Raw genomic sequence first — 23937 nt, forward strand, 5'->3', positions numbered from 1 at the left:
TCATGTGTAAATATTTTACGAAATATTTGTGCTTATTTTGGGATCTTATTATGAGATACTGTTTAAAAAGCATTCTACACAGCAAGTTGAGCACGAAAAAAATGGCAGCCAAGAATTCAATATGAGGATTTCATGCGATGCAGCATGTATTCAATGTATTTATTAATGAGAGTTAAGAGTTTGCAGAATGAAAGCAAGAGTGGAGAGTGACAGAAATGTTTCTTAAGTGAATGCAAGAAATGCTAGCCATGTCGAAAGCAGGAGAATGAAGTAACTTGTATTAACAATGTAAGACAGGATAGTGAAAGTGCTGTACAGAATGTGGAAAGAGTGAACAGTAGCATATGAAATATGAATGAAAGCATTAAAGAAGTGATGTAATGAAGTAATGTGGCTGATAAAGTCAGTTATGAGAGAAGCAGCATACTTACATGATGTCCATCACAAGACAAAAATCTCAGCTCAAGTGACTAGACAAATGACTGGCATATGATACAGCAAAAAGGAGAAGGAAAGAAAAAGTGAATGGAGAAGGTATGAAAATGCAAGAAACTAGTAATAAGAAGGTACCATATGGAGATTCAATGGTAACAGGTATACTTAAATGAGGAAGTAATGAAAGCAAGTTTCTCAGGTGTGAAGATAAAGAGTTGATTGTTTTGTCAGGCACGAATGATTTGAAAGGTGGGAAATATACAATGAAGTAGGATGTGAAAGAGTTGTTCAAGGAAGCAAAAATGAAGAGTAAAAAAGTAAAGATTGTGAGTCTGCTGCCTTAATATGATTGGACAGAACTAAGAAGGATGGGGACATGATTGCTAACGAATCAATGAGAAGACTGTAAAGGAGAAATGGTGTGCAGTTTATAGATGTATAGTGTGAATTTGATGGATGAAGGGACTTGTATGTGCCTGATGGATTGCATTTGAATAGTTTTGGAGTTAGATGTTTGAAGAAAGTGTTGTTTGAGAGGCTGGAAGTTCAAAATCAGGGAAATCAGAGTATTATTGGGGGAGATGCAATCAAGCATGTGTTTAGCCACACCTGGAACAAATGAGTGTGACTGCAAAAATTACTGTGAACATCTGGATGCAGTTTTCCAGGATTTGAATCTGAATGGGTTGGTAATGACATTCATCTTCTTCTTCAGCCATTTACAATCCACTGCTAAATGAAGGCCAATCCTATGATTTTTCAATTTTCCTGGTCTTCTGCCATCCATCTCTTTCCAGACAGTTTTTCTATTTCATCTGTCCATATTGTTTTTGGGTGTCCTTGTCTTCTCTTTCCAGTTGGTATCCATTCTGTTACTTTTCTGGTCGATCCTCAAGTCCGATGTCCTGCCCATCTCCATTTGGATACTTTTACAATTTTTATTGCATTCAAGACTTTTTTTTGTCTGTAATCTGATCTATTCCTTCCTCATTTTTTTCTTAATGACATTATGTGAAGGTAACAGTGGATCCAGAGGAGTAATGAAATGCATGTAAGCAAATACTAGACGAGACAAAAACTAATACAAGATGATCGGATGAGGAGAACGTCTAAAAAAGATAACTGGTTGTTTTCATCATCGCATAAAGTTTACTATGGAATTAGAAGAAAACAACCAGTTATCTTTTTTAGACGTTCTCCTCATCCGATCATCTTCAAATATTCTTACAACTACAGTATACAGGAAACCAACATTCACAGGTCGTTATATTCTGAAAGAATCAGCCCATCATCCATGTCATAAAACAGGAATTATAAAATGTCTCATCAAAAGAGCCAAAACTAATTGTTCTACTTTTGATTATCTACAGAAAGAACTTTCTACTATCCAGCAACACATGAAACTCAATGGCTTTTCTGAAAAAAGTATTCAACGTCTTCTTACATCTTATAATCCTCCACAAAACAACAAAGATTCAATACGTCGAGTACCTATTCCTTATATCTCCGGTATTTCAGAACCTATCGCAAGAATTTTGAAGAAATATGATTTAACAGCTACGTATTCTCCTATTAACAAATTGTCTTCTCATTTTCCTTCTCCTAAAGACAAACGCTCAACTTTATCTCTTCCTGGAGTTTATCAAATTCCTTGCAACTGTGATCTCTCTTACTTTGGACAGACTGGACGTTCTCTTGAAAAAAGAATCCAAGAACATCAATCATCCATTCTTCACAATAAACCTGAAAAGTCTGGTTTGGCTCAACACGGGATTGAAACTGACCACAGCATCCTTTGGTCCAAAACGCGCCTCTTACATAGATCCCGTTATAGGTTCGAACGTTTGTTCAAGGAAAGCGTGGAGGCCTTGCTCCATCATCCCAACCTGAATCGTAATGACTGCATATCTATATCAAAAATCTGGGAAAGCCTAATCAAGATTACTCATTAATTTTTTTTTTTTTTTTTTTTTTTTTTTTTTTTTAATAGCAAATTCAATCATGTTTCTACTTCAAAATATTTCGTTTCATACTTAGTGATATAACATCACGCGGCATGTTCTAATTTCAACGATCTATTGTTAGTATTCTAGCTTGTATATTTTTTTAAACTGTTCTTGTAATACCACCGACGATCGTCTGCTATTTCCAGACCGAAATATTTGGTTAAATAAATATCTTTCTTGTGATTACGTGATTATATCATTCAAACTTAGGAGGAAGCTAGAAGCAGTGCTGCCCATGGCTTGAGAAGCTACATAGGCGGATAGCGAAAATGATATCAGGACTCTACAATGTTAGTTATGAGGACAGATTGAGGGCATGCAAACTATATAGTTTGGTGGATAGAAGATGAAGAGGTGACATAACTGAGACATGTAAACTGTTGAGAGATATTTACTGGATTGAAACAAGGATTTTTCATAGAACAAGAAGGGAGAGAAGGACAATTCATTGCCTGATAGAGTGGTGAATGGGTTTAAGGAGTGGTATAAAAGGCTTTGTACCATCTAAGATGGGCATCCCATGAGTCTTATGCCATGGTGGTCTGAATTATGAAAATAATAATTCTCTGTCAAGAAAGGGTGTATGCTGAACTGTAAAGCTGATAATTATAACAGACTTGGGAGGTAGCTTGAAGCAGTGTTATGGCTTGAGAAGTTACAAGGTATGAATGTCAGTAGTGCATGGGAAGTGGTTAGGAATTGTTTAAGAGAGGCAGTATTGAACTGTATACCCAGGGTCAGAAGGATAAACCAAGTAGGGATTCAATGAATGAGCAGATATAAAGCTGGAGCTGCAAAAAAAAAAAAAAAAAAACATTGTGGAGGTAAAAAAAAATGAAAACGTGATAAGCATGCTCATGAGCAATACAGAGTGCAAGCAAAAAGAGTGACTAATATGATAAAGAAGGTTAAATCTGATTATGAGAGAAAATTAAATAAGCAGGCCTAAATAAATTCAAAGATGTTTTTTTTTTCTGCTATGCAGCAAGTAAGAGAAAAAATTCTCATGGAAGGTTAACTTTGCTCAATGCCAGGCACAGGAAAGTGACAGAAGCAAAAGAAAAAGTTGGGCCGCTAAACAATCACTTTGCAAAAGGTGTATCATCCAGGTGGAGACTTTGCTGATGTGAGAACTGAGGTAGATGAACTGGAAGTGCTAAGAATATGGAAAAATATCAATGGGATTACAGGATTCAGAGACAAGTGACCAAGTTGGTGACAGGTCTGTGGAATGCTCCTTATTAGGACAGATTAAAGGTGTGTGGGTTGCAGAGTTTATTATTTGACAGATGGAAGAGAGGACATGATAGAAATTTATAAATTACTAAAGAGATTCTATAAGATTGACACAAAAGAAATCTTTCAATACATGACGAGTGGGGAGAGAACAAGGAGTCACTCCTGGAAGTTGTGTAAGACTGTAATTAATTAGGATATGCAGACTAGACTTTTTTACATAAAAGTGATGAATGAGTGGAATAGACTGCCAGAGGTAGTTGTGAATGCTCCAATAGTGAATGTGTTTAAGGAGAGATATGATAAGTTATGTGTGAATAATGGTTATCGTGGGTCTCTCGCGATGAGTCGTTTGACTCCATGGAAATACCCATATAATAATAGTAATTTTACTGAAGTTATTTAATGCATCTAATGTGTGTTCCCTCTCAAATACCATGACACAGGTGTCTCATTAAAATTTCAAAAAAGAAAAATGGATAAGATATTAAGACGGTGGTAAGTACAGCCACATGTAGAACAATATACAGCTTATGTGTGTGAAGGCTTCTGTGGTTCAGTAGTTCAAGAGATAGATTCCGGTATTAAGACCACATGTTTATTAAATACGAACAGGATACATGAAAACCAGACAGGTTTCATAAGTCGTATGACTTACATCATCAGGGGCATTGGTGTATAAAAAAAGTTAAACACAACTAACAAAGATTAAATTCACAGTCCATTAGATGTTTCTAACTATAACATTGAAAAAATTGAAACATTCGTTACTGAATGTGTGCTGACAATTCCCTGACATCAAATCTGGCAATTTGATGTCAGAGAATCTCTTCCATCTACAATTGGCCTTAACAGTGTATCTATTTTATGTATTTTTGGTGTTCCATAAATTCTTGGGACTAATGGTTTAGATGAGAGAGTTCTTTTTAGTTCTTCAGGCCAGTTAGGTATCTTCTTGATTAAGTCATTAGTTTTATTATGTGCTCGCCATGTGGGATCTCTCTGGTAATTGGCAAATAGGTGGTGGAAACCTCTAAGAGGGTGTTCATCTTTCTTGTGTAATCTTCGGAGTTCATGACAACTGTCGCGTTCCCTTTACCTGCTTTAATTATCACGATGTTGTTGTCAAGTCTTAATTTTTAAGTGCTGCAGATTCCGGTTTTGATAAGTTCTTGTGTGGTATTTTGTATTTTAATTTTAATAGTAATGCAGAACTTTGTATGTGGATGAGGTCTGCTGTATCGCTGGGCAAATTGTGTATTCCTTTTTCAATTTGTGCAATGACTTTTGGGATGTGCTGTGGTGTTAAAGCGAAATTGAAGCCTTTCATTAGAAGATTGTTTCTGCTTTTGACAGGACTATTGAAGATAGGTTAATCACCGCTTTAGAGTGATCTAGATGCTTTTGTTGTTTTTCTTTTTCTTGCTGAAGTAAATTGAATTTCCTTATTAAATTATATTTTTTATGTTCAGCAACCGGTGTAGCTTTATTGTATGTAATGTTATCGATATTATTCCAAAGGTCTGATGGTAGTGAAGTGGCTAATTCACTGTGTATAGCAAACATCTGATGGCTTGTCGCAAGTTCAGATCTAGTGATTGCAATTTGTTCTCTCAAAAGAGTTAGTTCTGTTCTACGGTAGATTCTTTTTGCTTTAGTGGAGGAGAATACACATACAACCATCTAATTTTTTTGATCTGATGCAGAGATAATGAGATTATTCCAAAGCTCATTAGAATTAATTCCCCGACATCAAATCTGGCAAAATATTTGACAAACATGTTAGTGCCACATATAAGAAAAACAGACTCATTCATAAAGAACAATTTAACTTTCATTGAGAAGATCAAGGATGTTAATATAGAACCTTCAGACATTTTAGCAAGCTTGGATATAGTCAGCCCCTTCATTAATGTACTGAGAAATGATACAGTGCCTCTTCTTGAAAATCTTTTTCCACCAGATGTTGTAGAACTATACAAGCACTGCATGAATAGTACGTTTTTCACATTCCAGGACAAATTTTGGGAACAAAAGGAAGGACTAGCAATGCCCCCACCCTCCTCCTCAGCTTTAGCCAGCCTCTTCATGGAAAATTCTGAAACTGACATTCTAAAAAACTATCAAAAGAAACCTAAGAGATTGCTATGGTATATGGATAACATTTTTGTCATTTGGCCAGGAACGACAGATGAATTAATTGTTTTTTAAAGAATATCTTAATAGAATACACCCCAAATATAAAATTCACTTTGGAAATAGAAGAACATAAAAAATTACCTTTCCTGGATATCCTCATAGAGAAAAATGAAGAAGAAAATGTTTAACCTTTTCCATTTACAGAAAATCGACAACTACAGGAAGATTTCTTAATGCAGCCTCACACCATCACCACCATCCCTCACAAAAAATAAGTATAATAAAAACCTTGGGAGACAGAGCATATAAGTTATCCAGCATGGAAAAAAAGCGAAATGAGGAATTACACTACTGAACACAGAACCTCACACTTAATGGATTTGAGCCAAAAACAATCCCACAACCAACGTAGAAAAACAAGATTTCAAGAATGCAATCTCACTACCATACATCAAAAATGTCACAGACAGATTAGCGACATTGCTCCGCAAGTACAACTTAAAAGTAGCTTTTCTCCTTTTAAAAAAAATATCAAGATTCCTACATTGACCAAAACCTTCGAAACAACCCATTAAAAACCAGGGGTCTATCGTTCTTGTGGCATTTGTTACGTAGGCCAGATGGGAGGTCGGGAGAAATCTTTATAGCAAAACATAAAAAAGACGCAGAATAAAGAAGAGAACACAAATCAGGCCTAACTTTCCACACAACTTCCACTGGCCATAAAGCACTTTGGGAAAAAAAGGATCATGTTATATATTGATAAAAATTGTTTCACAAGGAAATTCAAGGAAGCAGCAAAAATGCTTAGAATTCCTACACAGTGCAACAAAAACCAAAGTTTGATATTACACCAAGTGTGATAGGCATTCATAAAAAATCTAACTTCCTCAGGTCTCGAACATAACATATGTGAAGCACAGAACGTGACAACAAATAACAATGTTCCAACAAACATTCAGTAATGAATGTTTCAATTTTTGCAATGTTACAGTTAGAAACATCTAATGGATTGTGAATTTAATCTATGCTAGTTGTGTTTAACTTTTTTTAAACACCAATACCTTTGATGATGCAAGTCATATGACTTATGAAACTTGTCAGGTTTTCACATATCCTGTTCGTATTTAATAAACATGTGGTCTCAATACCGGAATCTATCTTTCGAATATGCAGCTTATATTTAGATTGCAACCATGCCATGCATTTCTAACTGGCAATATATAGAGAGAGACAATGATGTAATGATAATCAGGCTTGATTTGTCCCATTGTGTTGTTGTGACTTTTGTTTTAATTATATTTCTTTAGATCAGGGGTGGGGAACCTTTTTAGTATCAAGGGCGAAAATTGCTAATTTAAAAACTTCCGTGAGCGACTGGTAAATTTTAACTCATATATAGTGTAATGCAGAACCGGTGCTAGGGTCTTTGGCACCCGCATGCAATTTCTATCTAAGCACCCCTGTAACGATCCGAGCATGTGTGGTTCTTTCACGATAATAAAAATTTCAATTATTTGAAATTTCTTAAAATTTTGACAGAACAGCCACACGTTGGTTCGCTAAATGTTGACGGGGGTGTTGACTAGGCGGGATGATCGTTAAAAACCCAAATATTCAAAAAATTCTTAAAAGTTAATGCAAATTTTGACAAAGCCAATTCACTTTAATCGTTGAATATAATGATACAGGGATTATATTCGGGCCTTCTCACCGCCCCAAATCGCTAACAAAATTAAAATGAATTTTAATTAAAGTTCAAATTTATTTGAACTAAAGTTTAAAAAATTCTTTCATTTTACAAGTTAGTAAATTCTTAGTAACTTGTAAAAATTTTTTAATAATTTTTATAAATGGAACTATCTTTTAGTAATATAAAAGAAACTCAAGATAGATGGGAAAATAAGAAAATAATTCAGAACATTTATTATAAGTATTCAAAAAATAACATCTTTACAGAATAACATAAATAATTAAATTACATAAATATACTTGAAATTTTTTAAATTAAAATTTCAGGGTTTTTGATTTCATATTCACAAAATTAGAAATAATGGTCTTAATGTCTAATTCCGCACATAAATCATTTTCAATAGGTATTAACTCCAAATTAACAAGCCTTTTATGTGACATACTGGTTCTTAAGTAGGTTTTAATCAATATCAACTTGGAAAAGGAACGTTCACTGCTCGCTGATACTCGTAGTCAAATTGTCGTGTCTTCTTTCGTCGTCAAACTTCCGTACCAGTTTTAAATTCTTGTTCTCCATCCACCTCTTTTAGAACTTCTTTAACATTTGTATCTGATCAATACTCTTGTAAGAATATTTTTAAGTTTTCGAATAGATTCTAAAGCAAGTGTAATGTTCATATTTTTGTCTTGAAGCATTTTACTCACAGGTTTATTCTGTTAAGTAAATCATGCCAAGTTATACGAGAGCAAATAAATTTGTAGTCCTTTATTTTAGCACATAATGTTTGTGCTTCATACTGAGTTTCTTTATTAAAATTTTCATTATTTGAAAATTTCAAAAGTGCATCATAAATTTCTCCTAACTGATATCGTAGAGGGCGGATTGCATTAATTTTACTTTCCCATCATGTTTTTGATGGCTGTTTCAATGTTAAATTTTTTTACAAACTTTAAAAGGAATGCCCAATGTTTGTAAGAGAATGAAAAGAAATTGTATATTTCTTGAATAATTGCAAAGAAACTAAGCGTATCTGCATTCACTTTGGCTGCATCGTTAATGATTAAATTTAGAGTATGAGCAGCAAATGGCACATAAAAACTCGAGGAGTTTTGTTCAAAAGGAAATTTTGGAGCCCATATTTTTTTCCCGTTCATATTTGCCGCATTGTCATACCCTTGACCTCGCATGTCTTCAATGGAGATGTTCCATTTTTCCAGTTGTTCCATTATTGTTGCACATAAACCATGTCCTGTGGAATCTGATATATCTACAAAACCTAAAGTTTTTCCTGATCTTGACAATTCCATTGTCACAGGAAACAAAGCAAATAATAATGGTCATTTGTTCTGTTTTACTTGCATCACATGTGCAGTCTAAAATTATGGAATAATATTTAGATTTTCGAATTGATAATAAAATTGTATCTCTGATTGCGTTACTTAAAGTTTCCAATATTTCCTTTTGTCTGTCTTTACTCAAAGAGTGTTCTATATTGTTTCGATGTAGGGCCCTTTCAACATGATTTTTCCATAACGGGATCAAACTTTGCAAAAAGTTCCAATCGTTATAACCTTCTACAAGACTACTTGATTCAGTAGGTGCAAAACATTTGCAACAAAAGCAAAAAACAGAATTTAAAGTTTCGGAATAAATGAGCCATGTTCTTGGCACGAGCTCCTTGTTTTCCATTTTTCTATTATAATAGATGTCGCCAAATTTACGACCTATGTATCTCTGGGATATATTATATTTTTCTTTTGAACAGGCCCCATTTCAATTAAAACAACTCATAATTTTTCATCAATATTTCCCCATTCACCTGGATCTTCTAAATTTACAGACTAACAATGTGTTAGTTTCGTGGTCAACTACAACTAAATTTCTCCTAACTGTTTTTCACTTAAATCATGCATCTTGTTATCTTGTTCAGTTGCAATAGTACTTTCATGAAAACTGGATGATATGCACGGTTCTTCAACTCTGATTTCTGATGTATTGAGTTGGTTACACTCTGCATCAGAATATTTTATTATTTTAACAAATTTATTAAGCACCCCAGTTTGTTTCTTAATAACTGCTTGTATCGCAGCATGACTCTTACGATCTTGTGCACCGGATAACTTTTTTTTTAATTTTTGATTCCATTTCTATTTTATACCCACAAGAAATTATTACACAACACGACACAGAAACAAAATAACAGTCCGCACTGCGCTGCTGTCAGTAGCCTACTGAGATGCGTACCATATGACTGGCTAACTAGCAACAAATGTTTTGTAAGAAAATTCGTTTCTGCGCATAAAAGCCATTCACCATTTCACTTTAGATAGACTGCAGTAGACACAACATTCTGCAGGCAAGTTTAGCCTGCTCTCGCTGCAAAATTGTAAATAGCCGGCTGATCAAAGAGGCGGCAATATACAATTTTTTTTAATTTTTATTTGGTGTATCTAGCCTTATTTATTTTAATATTGATCATTCTAAGAATTTTTTCTTTTTATGATAAAAATTTTGTTTCCTAAAAATGAACTTATTAACCATGCCCAGGCAGTGGTGCCCACATCCACCGGCCCTGAATGTATCTAGTGTGCAATAAATATCTTACCAGACATATGACGATCATATTATATGTAATATAGCTATTTTTGGTTTTGTATATTTAATTATTTAAATTTAAATAAATTTAATTATAATAAATTTAAATTATTATAAAATTTTATTTACATGTACATAGGAGTACATCAGCAAAGAGGCGAATTGAAATAGACCCGGGGGCGAGGGGTTCCCCATCCCTGCTTTAGATATTCTAAGTACCTATCTCATATCCCTTTTAAATAAATGAATAAAAATCCCCCCCCCTCATTTTTTTTTAATCATCATCAACTTCATAATACGTACCCTCAAGGAGTGTACAGGATACTATAACAGTATTACACAGTTAAGTTTATATTACTATTTACTCGAATATAACTCGCCCTCACCCCTGATTTTACTTCATGAAAAAAGAAATTAAAAAGTTTTGCATATATCTTGCACATGAAAAAAGTTTAAAACTAAGAAATAGGTAGTGAATGTTGTTATAGAAGTTTCAGATATTTTGGAATTCGGTTGAAGAGGATCAGCATTTAACTCAATAATCGTTGGCTTGACTTTGTCATTGAGTTGCATGATCTTCTGTTAATACAGCACCAATCATATGCATAGAGATGGAAGCAATCAGTAGAGGAAATGTGGGAGTGAGAGCATTGACTTCAACTCAATCTTGGATCGAGAGACCATCATTAGAACTCTTTCTTTTAAGGTTACACGGTGGTCTGCATTCATTATGGAGACATAGCACATGTGCTAGAATAATTATTTTACTTATCATTAAGAAAGTAACATAAGATGTTTCTTAATGATAAGTAAAGTAATTATTCTAACATCTGTGTTGTGTCTCCATAAATTCTTCACTATGAAGGCATCATTAGAACTGTTGTGCAACTGGATTTTGAGAGCTTGGGACTTGATTTTGACAGAAATAATTGCCAAGAGTTTTTTTTTAAAAACTGGCATTTCTAATGCCCTGGATGGAAGCAAAGATGATGCTATTGGGGTAGATGACTTTGCCAGCGCACACGAGGAAACCACTCTCGATACCGTAAGTAGTAATAACAAATTGGAGATTCTTGGTAAGTCATTTTCAGTTTTTTAAAATCATGGTGATCTTATGATTCCAAAATGATAAAAGGACAAGCAATAATGCAACTGTTTATTTTAATGAAATAAATAAAGAGCCAAAAGGCTTCACTTTGGCTATGTTAAAATTATTTCAATTAAGGGGATATTTAATCCCACATTATTTCAAAGCCGAGTAAGAAAACTCTAAGCAAGAAATCAAAGAGATCATAGAAATCAATTTGGTCTACCTACTCACTGATGAGACCTCAATAAAGGTTGAAACCAGTCTGGGTAGTGACCTATCTCCCTTAATGTAAAACAACATACATCTCCTAGGAGATGAGTTTTACATTAGGGCAAATACTAAGAATAGCAATCCTAGCTTTATCCACCAGTATTGTACCACCCAGGTGTTTGCTCATGCTTGGACTCGCCGAACTTTTATAGTTTGCTGCATTCGGCATGAAACTCTTTGATTTCTATCTTAGAGTTTTCTTACTTGGCTTTGAAATAATGTGGGATTAAATATCCCCTTAATTTAATAATGTTTATTTTAATTTAATTACAGAAGCATTGTTGCTAAAGATTCAAATATATTGCATGATGAAGGTGAGCGGCCAATCACATAATATCATTGATAATTAAATTTAAATGCATTCATTTTATAAATAATGTGAGAAATTATAAATTATAATGAATACTGAGGATTTAATTATAAACGTCAATTTAGTTTTTTCCTGAAACACTTTAATTTCCGAAAATTCTTGCATATATCTCACACCACAATTTTTTAACTTTAATTTTGGGGAAAAAAGTGCGAGTTATATTCGAGTAAATATGTTATTGCTAATATACTATCAACAGTTTTCCTCTAAATTAGTCTATCACTTCTTAGCATTCTAATATTGTCAGATCTTGTATTTCTGCCTTCTGGGGAATTCCTGGCTGCTTCAATCCATGCAGATCTTGGTCTTTTGGATCTTTTACCTGTGTGTTTATGCTAACCTTTCCTCTCCCGTTCTCTTTAAATGATACATTACCACCTCAAATTTGCTCAGTTCAAACATTCTTGAATGCTCACAATGAAGTTCCTTCCTAAAATCAACACTTGTAATATGCTTTTGCCATTGATGTTATATTCCCCTATTTTTTTGCATAACTCTCATATCTGTGGTCTCTTGTCTTTGATCAACTGTTATTTAACTCAACTTTAACACCTATAAATTAAAACTGGTTTGAATACTATTCTGTATACTACTAATTTAAAACTTTAGCTAAGTTTTCTTAATTCACAGAATCTTACTCACCTGGTTCCTTACCATACCAGGTTTCCTAATTCTGTTTTCCATTTCCATACTTAATTTGTCATCTTCACTAAAAACAGTGCCTAAATAGCTGAAATATTTTACTTCATTTTAAATTCTTATTTCACAAATTTCTTATAGCTGTTATTCAATTTAGTTAAAGAATTCCAGACTTATACTGGATTTGTATGTCATCTATATAAAGGAAGGAGCTAAGTTTGATATCTCTGATTCTGATATCAAGTTATTATTATTATTATTTATGTAATCTCCATAGAGCAGTGTTTCTCAAAGTGTGGTACGCGGACCCCCCCTGGGGGTCTGCAAAAGGACTTCAGGGGGTCCGTGGCAATTTTCGGCTCAGCATCATTAACACATGGAATAAAATTGAATTTGAGATCGTAAAACGTTCCTATTGTATAACTGAATAAGGTACAGAGACATCTGCAGGCTGTGTAATGTTTCTCAACAAACAGTGCAATTAGAGACAACTGGCACTAACTAATGAATCGCATGATCCCTCCCACATAAAATGCTGTATAGTAGACAATCAAAACCACATGGTGCACTGGCAACATATGGTTTTGTTTGAGTGAATGTGTTAAAACTAAGAAATATATAGTGAATTTATTTCAGAAATTATATAAGGAATTCGGCTGAAGAGAATTAGCATTTCAACTGAACTGTCGGCTTGCCTTTGTTAATTAGTAGCACAATCTTTTGTTAATACCGCACCAATTATATGAACGTCTTCATAGCTGCTTTATCTCTACTGGCCTACTATTGCTGTCTGTTTCGAGTTCTGCTTTCACTAGCCATTTGTTGAAGGAATGTTCGTTAAATATGGTAATTTTTTTTAGCTTTCAAATTCTTAAGTATGGATCACTGGTTAAAGACTGGATTTTTAAAATGTGCAAAAGAGAGGAACATAGTAGATACAAGTAGCTGTCAGCAACAAGAAAATGTTGATATTGTATCTGGATCAAGTGAAATTGATAAGTGTGTGTCATCTGATATCTCTAAAGAACCAACTAGAAAGAAGATGAGAAAACTTCGTAAGTATGATATAAATTACTTGAAATGTGGATTTTCGTGGATGGGAAATGAAGAGGAACCTATTCCATTATGTGTAATTTGTGCTGAAACTTTGAAAAATGAAAGCATGAAACCATGTAATTTAAATCGCCATTTTGAATCGAAACATAATGAATGCAAGGACAAACCAATCGAATTTTTTCAAAATAAACTAAAAAATTTAAAAGAATCTCAAAAAGTAATGTCTATCATGTCAGGAGGTGAAAACATGAAGGCTTTAGAAGCTTCATATTGTGTGTCGCTATTAATAGCAAAAAGTGGTGCAGCAGAAACAAATGGTGAAACTTTGGTCAAGCCTGCAGCAAAAATAATAGCGGAAATTATGATCAGAGATAATGCAAAAAGATCTTTTGATCGGATTTGCCTTTCAAATAGTACCGTTCATCGAAGAATCACTGAAATGGCTGAAAATATAAAACAATCATTATTATCTGATATACGTAATAGTCTTTATTATGTGTTGCAGATAGATGAATCCACGACATTACAAATTTTGCAAATCTTCTAGTGTTCATTAGGTATGAAAAAAATCAAAAAATTCATGACGACCTTTTATATTGCCAACCCTTGCCAGAACATACAACAGGAGAAGAAATATTCAACAGTATAAATACCTTTATGCATCAAAACAAGCTTGATTGGAAAAGTTGTGTTGGAATAGGCACGGACGGAGCAAAATCCATGGTCGGATCTAAAAAATGGCTTGTTTCAAGGATTCAAGCTGTTGCACCAAATGCAAAGTCGACACACTGCTGCATATACACAGGGAGGCTTTGGCTACACATATGATGTCTACAGACTTAAGAAAAGTTCTTGATGTAGCTGTAAAAATCATAAATTATATTCAAGGCCATCCTCTAAATGCCAGACTTTTCTCTCAACTTTGCAAAGAAATGGGAAGCAACTATACACAACTTCTTTTCCATACCGATGTTCGTTGGCTTTCTCGTGGAAAAGTCCTTAGTCGTTTATTTGAACTTCGGAATGAACTACAAGTTTTTCTTGATGAAAAGTTTGAATTGAAAAAGCATTTACATAATTGGAAATGACTCAGTCAATTAGCATACCTGGCAGATATATTTACTGTATTAAATAGTCTTAATTTATCTTTACAAGACAAGGAAATTTCTATATTTCATGTCCAAGATAAAGTGAATGCCACGTTGGCAAAAATGAAGTTATGGCAAAAGCAGGTTGGTAATGGAGAATTTGATGCGTTTCCATCACTTCATGAATTGCTCGCAAGTTCAAATGAACAAATTGATGACGATGTGAAAATTACTATTATGCAGCATTTAAAAAGCTTACAAATGAATCTAGAAAAGTATTTCCCTGAATTGGACATTAATATTGAGTGGATAAGATTACCCTTTCAATAAAAACAAATTTATGCCAAAGGGTCTATCATCAATAGAAGAAGAACAACGTTAAGAACTAGCTTCTGATGGTTTCCTAAAAAATAAATACAGCGAGAATACGTTACCATCATTTTGGATACAAATACAGAATGAATTTCCTGAATTAACAGATAAAGCTCTAAGGTTCATTTTTCTATTTCCAAGTTCATATCTGTGCGAAGTTGGATTTTCGGCCCTTGTAGATATTAAGATGAAGAAGAGGAATCACATTATAGATGTCGAACTGCATCTGAGATTGAAATTAACAACTATAGAGCCAAATTTTGCTGACATTTTATCTCACCATAAGCAATTTCACTCCTCTCATTGATGATAAATTATTTCAAGTAAAACTTTATAGTATCTTTATAAAGTTTGTTCTATTAAAAAAAATATAAATTATATTTTTTGTTTACATGAACATATAAATTCAAATAAAATAGATATTTAATTTTTTAATATTTTAAATTAATTTATTCATTTTAATTAATTAATTTTGAATTAATAATTTATTTTTTAATTAATTAATTAGGGGATACTTGGTAAAAATGAAAATTTAAGAAAGGGTCCGCAGATATCTGAAGTTTGAGAAACACTGCCATAGAGTCCTGAGACTCATCACAGGAGACCCAAATGAATATGATAAACCATATGAAACCTTTTCAACCCGAAGTGTTGAAACGGTATACCATAACTGGTATACCGTCGACAGGGTGTAGAATAGAGGCAGGCCTGCCTCATGGTGTAGCTTAATAAGGGAGCTCCTTATTAAGCCACGCTTTCCGCACTTCCTACGCTAACAATTTCTGTTAGCGTAGGAAGTGCGGAAAGAAGTTTTTCCAAGCTTAAACTGATTAAAAATTGTTTGCGAACAGCAATGACCAAAGAAAGATTGGTTGGTCTAGCAACTATATCGATAGAGGCGGACATAACTAATAATTTAAATTTAGAAGAGCTTATAAACAGTTTTACTGCGCGATATCCCATAGAACGAACATTTAATTAATATTATTATGTAATCGTTTTGCATTAATGTTTCTCTTGTAATAAAAACAAAATAGCAAGTGGAGATTTTCTTATATTTTTATGTTATAATCCATCAAGGGCTATATTTAATTGTTTGCCTCAGGGCATGATCTAATCTAGCGACAGGCCTGTGCATAACCTTATATTTTGCAACATCAAATTGACAATCATTATTATATAGAAAGTATATATGTCATATATATCATATAGAAAGACAATGATATAGAATGTTAATCCTCTTTCTATCATAATATGATCCATACAGATGGTGAATAAGAGTGGAGATAGAGTGCACTCTGGTCTTACATCAAATGACCTTCCTGTATTCTTCTCTAATTTCTAATTGCTGACTTATAACTTAAATATAAACTGTGTACTGTTCTTTCATTGACCACATAAATGTAGCTTTCTGAACAGCTTTTGTCTTAGCACAGTTTGTCATATGCTTTTTCCAATCTACAAAAGTTAAGTACAGATCCTCATATTCCCATGATTTCTCAAATATTTTTCTTAAAGTGATCAGATCCTGACAATGCTATTTGGCCTGAATCCACTTTGTTCTCCAAGTTTATCCAAACTTTTTTTTTGTTGTTGCTCTTTGGAGAAGTCACTTTAAAAATAAAACACAAAAATCCATTACTAATCATTATTATGCAAAGTCAAGGGTTATCTAGATATAACAGCCCAGCTAAGTTTACATTATCTTAGAAACCTCTCAGGTCTTCAGTCTTTCACCTACAGTCTAATTCCAATCCAACTCCCAATATATCTAAAACTATGGTTTAGCATATGGCTGTCTTATTTATTGCTACCTTAGTGTTCATCTTACTTCTCTCTTTTGTTCTATAAAAAAATTTTATAGAATTTAAGAGTATATTTTTATTGGCAAAACTAATCTGTAATGCAATTATAAAATTTGGTTAAAACACTGAAGACTTTGCAGATTTAAATAAGATCTAATTTACACAGAGTAAAGAAATGGGCTTGTGATCTTCTATTTTGAATCAGTTTCTGGCATTCTACTCTTCAAGGAATGTAGTGTACCAGTTATTATGACAAGAACACAATAAGATTTGATGACTAGTTGACAATTTTCTTCCAAAGTGATCTCGTATGTCAGGTCTTAAATTCGATTAACGTCTATATTTCCATCCTTTGAAGTGCTTAACTTCATCAATCCACCTACACCTTAGTCTTCCTCTGGGCTTTTTGCTACAATTTCTGCTTGACACACTTCTTTTGGCAGTCTTATTTCCTATTCTGATTAAGTGACCATACCAGCTTAACATTGTAGAATATTAATATCATTCTGATAGTCATTTTTAATATGGCTTAGACAATGGCACCATCTGCTGTTGTCTATATTTCCACATGATGTCTATATTTCCACCTAATTCTAACACATAACTTTCCAAGTTATGTGTTAAAATTAGTTTGAACTGCCTTATTATTATTAATATTATTATTTGACACCTCCAGGGAGTCCAAAGACTCATCGAGGGAGGATTTATATATATATATTTAATTGTTGATTTCTAGAATGAATTCTTATGGCAATTATTTAATTTGACCAAACTTTTAAAGAGATGTAACATATAGAAAAATGCCATCTGCAAAGAGTAAACTACCAAACTCTTTCTGTAGTTTCTCCATTTCTAACCGTAAATGTTAGCATATACATAAGATATAAACTGACAGAATTGAAAGATATTTAGAAAGACAGTTTCAGGTTAAATCAAACTACTTTCTTGCACTCCTTAAAAGCATAAGCCTTCAAACAAAGTTTATAGAATCTTTATTAAATTCCCATGATTTTTCAACTACTTGCCATAAGGTAAAAAAGCTGGACTTGGTATCTTCCTATCTTCTGTTCTCTTCCTACCATCTGTTCAACAGTTTGTCTCAAACTTTTCTTAAGTATTATTATTATTACTATTATTACGGGCAACTCCAGGGAGTCATTGGACTCATCGAGGGAGGCCCCAAATCATATTCATCACAACTATTTGACATTCATACAGTATCTATCATACCTCGCCTTAAACTCATTCACTGTCACAGCATCCACCACAGACTCAGGGAGCGCATTCCACTCATTCACTACTCTAAAAGTAAAGAACCCAGCTCTAACACCTTTACTAACCACACTTTTGCCCAGTTTCCATGGATGTCCCCTAGTCCTCCCACAACCAGCCCTGTTCTCAAAAATATCTTCTGAATTAATTTTATAGAAACCCTTCAGTAATTTGAATGTCTCAATCATATCTCCCCTCCTCCGCCTATCAACCAATTTTTGCAACCCACAAATCCTCAACCTGTTCTCATACGGTTCATTCCACAGACCTGCTATCATCTTGGTCACTCGCGTCTGGATCCTCTCCACCTCCTCCCCATCAAGAAGAAACCTAGGTGACCAAATCTGAGCACAGTAGTCTAGATGGGGTCTTATCAAGGCTCGATACAGAGGAACAATAACCTGCTTGTCTCTGCTTGTCATCGTATTCTTCAGCAACCAAGTGATTTGATGAGCTGTTTTGGTCACTTTTGCAATGTGTCCCCTAAATTTCAATTCCTTATCTACCAACACTCCTAAATCTCGTGCCTCATCAATTTCCTGGAGCACGGTTCCACCAATGCAGTAAACTGCCGCCAATCTTTTCACCCCAAAATGCATAACCTTACATTTTGCCACATTAAACTGACATCCATTCTCCTTAGCCCAGACCTCCAAGTATGCTTGCATAAATCTTATTTTGAACATTCAGTAAAGGAACTACTTTATTTTCCATTATAAACTGGCACAATGTATGCTCTACTCCGATCACTGGGATTTAACCTTATGGCCAAGCCATGTGAGTTATACAGTGTAGCATTGCAAAACTTCTATAGCATCATATTTCAGCATTTCAAGTTACTGATAGTTTTTTGTCTAATTCAAGTACTGATATATTTTGCTTGAATATTTTCTACCACTGATGCATTACTCACATAAGTGGTAGAAAGTGATTTTTTGTTAGTCTACTCTAGTTTAATCATTTTAATCTAGAGTAAACTAATTAACCTAATTTAACATAAGCTTATGTTCAGAAATCAAACCTGGAACTTTTCCATGCCACTTCAGGTCTCTAATAAGCAGGTAACGGTCTCACATTGGAAGATGAAATCCTACTACCTAAAGGCATACAAAAAGATCCATGTCACAATGGAATAGGAACAGTAACATTCTTTTATTTAAAGTAAAGAGCCAACAGGCTTCATTTCGGCGATGTAAAACATTCATTTATTACAGTCACAACTTAACTAATTACACTCTGCCTGTAAAAGAAAAGTTGGGCATATAGGGTATACAACTCAATCTATGAAAATAAAAAAAATAAAAAAAAATAAATAATATTTGGTTCAAAATGAGATGACTTTCTGAGATTTGTGCAATGATTATGAAATTTTTCATTTTTGTTATTATTCACCCAATTCATTAATTACTATTGCCACAGGTAGACAGCTGCCTCTAGTCAAGTTTGATCATCTTACAGGAAAAAATCATGAAGAGCTCCAATGGCAGTTTAGGTATTCTTTATGTGACAAACACTGTACACTTCTTGTGCAAACAAACTGTTAACAGCTATAGAAACTGACAGCAAGGCTATAATAGTATAGAATTCTAACTAATTTCAATACATGTGAGTGAAATCAATCTCATTCTGCTATAAATCTATGCTAAGATGCATTATTTAGTGGTTCCTAAAAGTTATTCCGCAAAATATTATGTAGTTCATTTTTTATGACAATCCTACTCATAAAAGGCAAACATATAACATCAGTTCCACAGTGGGTTGTAGATTAAATAATTTGAAAACACAACTTTAGAGACTAAACCTTTTTTTTTTTTCAAGCCACTTCAGGTCTCTAACAAACAGGATAGTAATCTTATTTGCACTGGGCAATGAAATCATCTCCCATCTGAAGACATTCACAAATATCCATATCACTAATGGATTCAAACTCACAGGCTGAACAATGAACATCAGAGTGCTATCCATTTGACCAACAAGTACTGGATATGGAAAAAGTACTCTGATGCCACATATTTAGTCTTAGTTTATATTAGAAGACCAAATAAATTGGGAACAATTATCACTCATTGTGATCACATTAATTACTGTATTTGCATAGTTTTTCTTTTTTTAATAATTATGCATTTAATTTAATGGTTACATTAAACAAAATGTGATTTGATTAAGAGAAACTAATCAAATACTATGCTTTTAAAATATTTGTTTTGTTCATTTCTGGGCCAGTTTCTTATCCTTTGAGTTTTATAGAACAATTTTTCATGGCCAAGCATTTGACTTCATATGCACTACAATGTTATATCTAAATACTTATCTGACAGGAAAAAAGTTTAAACATATTTCGGATTCATTAACAGTATACAAAAAGTTGCTTTAAAAAGGTTTCCAGCTGGTAAACATATCTTTTGTATTTAAATTTTCATCATCTTCTTAATCAAACTACTGATATAAATCCTCAGGAAATCTACAGGATATTATGATAGTACTACGTGAAAAGTTTACAGCATTATTAACTTCCTATTGACAATATCCTTTAAAATTAATCTGTTATCTGTCAGATCAAATATTTCATTTCTTCTAAGGCACTTCTTACTGTCTTTTTCCTGCCACCCTGGCAAAAATGCTTTCCCACCCTCTCTCATTCTGTTTAAGTAGCCATGCCACCTAAGGTCTGATTCCAATGAATTCTATGTCTGGTGTCAATGGCATAAGAAGCAAAGCCTAAACACTATGATACTAGAAATCTTATATAATCTTGGTGTTCTTCAATTCTGATTCCAGCAGAATGGCCAGTCTGTCCAAAATAGCAAAGTCAACATGAACAGGGTACTTGACAAACAGCAGGCAAGAATAGTGGAAGCAATTAATCTTTAGTAGATGATAAATAAGAAGATAATGTTTGTGCTGGTTTGAAAGGAAGATAAACACTGCATTTGTGGGGAATCCCTGCATTTGTTCAGAAAGTCCTAAATTTAAGGTAAGGTGCAGAAATTCTCTTCAAATTATATTGTAGTCTGGCTGAAGGATGATAATTATAAATTTTTTTCTGGATGGCGGTTTCATTATATCCATTGTAAATAAATTCTAATTTCTAATTCTTTCCTTATGTTAAACCAATTTTTAAAATATATCATTATGTTTATCTCATGTTTTTATAAAACATCTACTAACAAATAGCAAGTTCTTTCCTAATAAAGGTTGGTCAATTGGTAGAGCCTCTGCTACTAATGGCTCGCAAAAAGTTAAGCAAGTTTGAGCGCGGTTAGTAGTTGGAAGGGAATCAACTGTTCGATGCTGTTGGCACACTCTCCATTGATGAGTCTTTGGACTCCCTGGAGATGTCACATAATAATAACAAATAATATCCTCATTTTTAATGTGATACTGCAACTGATACTATCTGTTCACTCTCCTAATCTTTCTCAGAACTCTCATATCTGTGGTCACCAGTCTTTCAAGATCAAGTATTTCATTTCTAACACAGCTTTCAGATCCATAAGTTTAAAATTGGCTTGAACACTGTCTTCTATATAGCTAGTTTAGGGTTTTGATTAATTTCTCTCTTATTCCATATTGGTAGGTCAAGTGGTTAGTGTATCTGCTCTCCAAGTAACAGGCTTTGGGTTAGAATCCCATGGACATTTATGACTGTCTTTAGGTGGGAGATGAATTGCATCACCCATTATGAGGCCACAGTCCTGCTTATTAGAGGCCTGAAATGGCTTGAAAAAAGTTCCATTTTTGGTCTCTAGAGCACTGTTTCCAGACTATGTAAAAAATATATAAAATTAATTAAAAAAAATCCCTAGTATACACCTAAGGTATGAATGTACTATAGAGTCACAAATATATCTCTTGGGGGTGGGAGCACACACGCGCACACACACGAAGGGGGGGGGGGTCTGGAAAGTTCTGATAAACACCTACAACAAAAATGATATTAAAAAGAAACTGATATAACGACAAGAAAGAACAAACAAGGACATAAGAACATAAGTAATTACCTTCATAACTCTGCTACTAGTATGTTCTTTCTTGTGATTATATCAGTTCTTTAATACCATTTTTGTCTAGGTGTTTATCAGAACTTTTCAGGCCCCCTTGTTTGTGTGTGTGTGTGTGTGTGTGTGTGTAGAGAGAGAGAGGGAGAAATTTATTCATTTGACTTCCGACCATACTAGCTTTGCTAATTCTGTTGTCTACTGCAGCTAATATTTAGTTAACTGAAATGTTCTGCTTGTTCTATAGGTTCTCCTATCAGGATGCAGTTCATGTTCTCAATGTTTCTGCCTATTGCTGATTTTCATAGCAAATTTATTCCAGCAGTTATTCAGTTTAGTTAGGAAATCTTGCCAACTTCTAATGGATTTATTTAGGAGTATAATATAAGTATAAAGTAAAGAGCTGAGATTAGCATCTCCAATTTTAATATTGTTTAATGTAACTTTCCTTCATGATATAATCCAAATAGATGAATAAAAGTGGAGATAATGCACATTTTTATCTTGCACCTGGTTTAATATCAAACCATTATCCTGCACCTCTTTCAATTCTTAACTGCTGAATTGGAAGTTTATTTTCCACTTGGTTAGGCTATAATAAATTTAGTTTAATCCTTTACCCAAGTGTAGGAAAACAAAGTTCACGCTTTAACTAGTTCAGGACTGAGGCAACTCGTAGTAAAGGTGGACCAAGCTCTCATCACTCCTTGTCTCAGTATCTCCCATAATGCAAAGCACATCTCCTTGTGGACATGTATAAAGCTATGCATTAAGGGAAGGGCCATACCCAGACCGGTTTTGACCTTTTATTATAACTACTGAATTACTACTCAAATATAGACTATGTATTGCTCAATATAATGTCCAATTTACATCATATAAACTTTCATAAGTACTTAATATTTATATTTAGCATCAAAATCTGTTTATGTACTTACCTTATAAGACCTACAACTGCACTGAAATTTGTGTTCTGAAGAATCCTGTTTTCGTGAAAGTTCAAAAAATGCAAAATGCAAAAATCCTAATGAATGCTTTGAATTGGGTTTACATTTTACCACCATAATATTTTTGGAAACCCTCTGAACCAAAGGACCAGTTGTCTCTGTTGCAAGAAGCCAAATAGCCTGTTTTATTTCACTAGATATTGGAAGAGCATTTAAAACTGAATTTTTCAGTGTAAGAGGCTGAGCTTCTGTATCACAGTTAACAGCAGCTTTTATGTGTTGACATGGATTAACATTTAATGCCAAGCCAGTCTGGTTATCTTGTGCAGATTTCTGACAACTCTCCACAAAACAGCGTGCAGCTGTTTGGGATATGAGACTTACATCTACTGACTGATCATTAGAACTATCCAAGCCTTGAATCAGAGGAAGCTGAACAAAACCTCTATAATCAGGACCTCTATCTCTCACCCTTACAGAGTACACTTGAGATGGTGAACCAGTAATTATTTTAACAGCATCGCTACTAATGTGTTTCTTCCTTTCTGCTGTTTCTTTGAATACCACATCACAAGACTTATTTTTACAGCTCAACCCACGAGTGCCATTATATGTGCCACATTTTGGACATTTGCGCACACCTCGCATTGTAGGTTTCCCTAGGTCTTCAAACAGACTTTTCAGTTTTTCATTCATGATAACTGCTTATATCATGTAATGTGATGTATCAATTCAGTAATCTGAAAATAAAAATAAAAAAATGAATTACAAATAGATGTTAATGGGGGGGAAAATTACACAAGAAACTGAAGACTTATCAATATTACAAAAAAAATAATTAAACTAAGCTTTAAGAATTGTTCCACTGTTGTTCTCCACCCGACTCTAGGTGGGAAATGAATTTCACTGCCCAATCTGAGACCAGT

The 23937-nt window shown here is 33.8% G+C and overlaps 1 protein-coding gene across 5 annotated transcripts in view; it reads right to left on the bottom strand.

The window, feature by feature from the left end:
* LOC150099762 (uncharacterized protein C2orf42 homolog) overlaps positions 1–23937 on the bottom strand; it is a 243042-nt gene that overhangs the window by 210197 nt on the left and 8908 nt on the right. For 4 of the 5 annotated variants that reach the window (XM_090403602.1, XM_090403600.1, XM_090403603.1 and 1 more), the window contains exon 2: positions 23003–23751. In XM_090403602.1, the coding sequence (XP_090259728.1) occupies positions 23003–23707 (705 nt within the window). In that variant the 5' untranslated portion in view covers positions 23708–23751. Of the gene's footprint in view, positions 1–19087; positions 19164–23002; positions 23752–23937 lie in introns of those variants that run through there. The other variant, XM_090403604.1, reaches the window with a different exon arrangement.

This window comes from Typopeltis vanoorti, chromosome 14 (assembly GCF_054136105.1).
Source record: "Typopeltis vanoorti isolate ZY-2024b chromosome 14, IOZ_Tvanoo_1.0, whole genome shotgun sequence".
Lineage (NCBI taxonomy): Eukaryota > Metazoa > Arthropoda > Arachnida > Uropygi > Thelyphonidae > Typopeltis > Typopeltis vanoorti.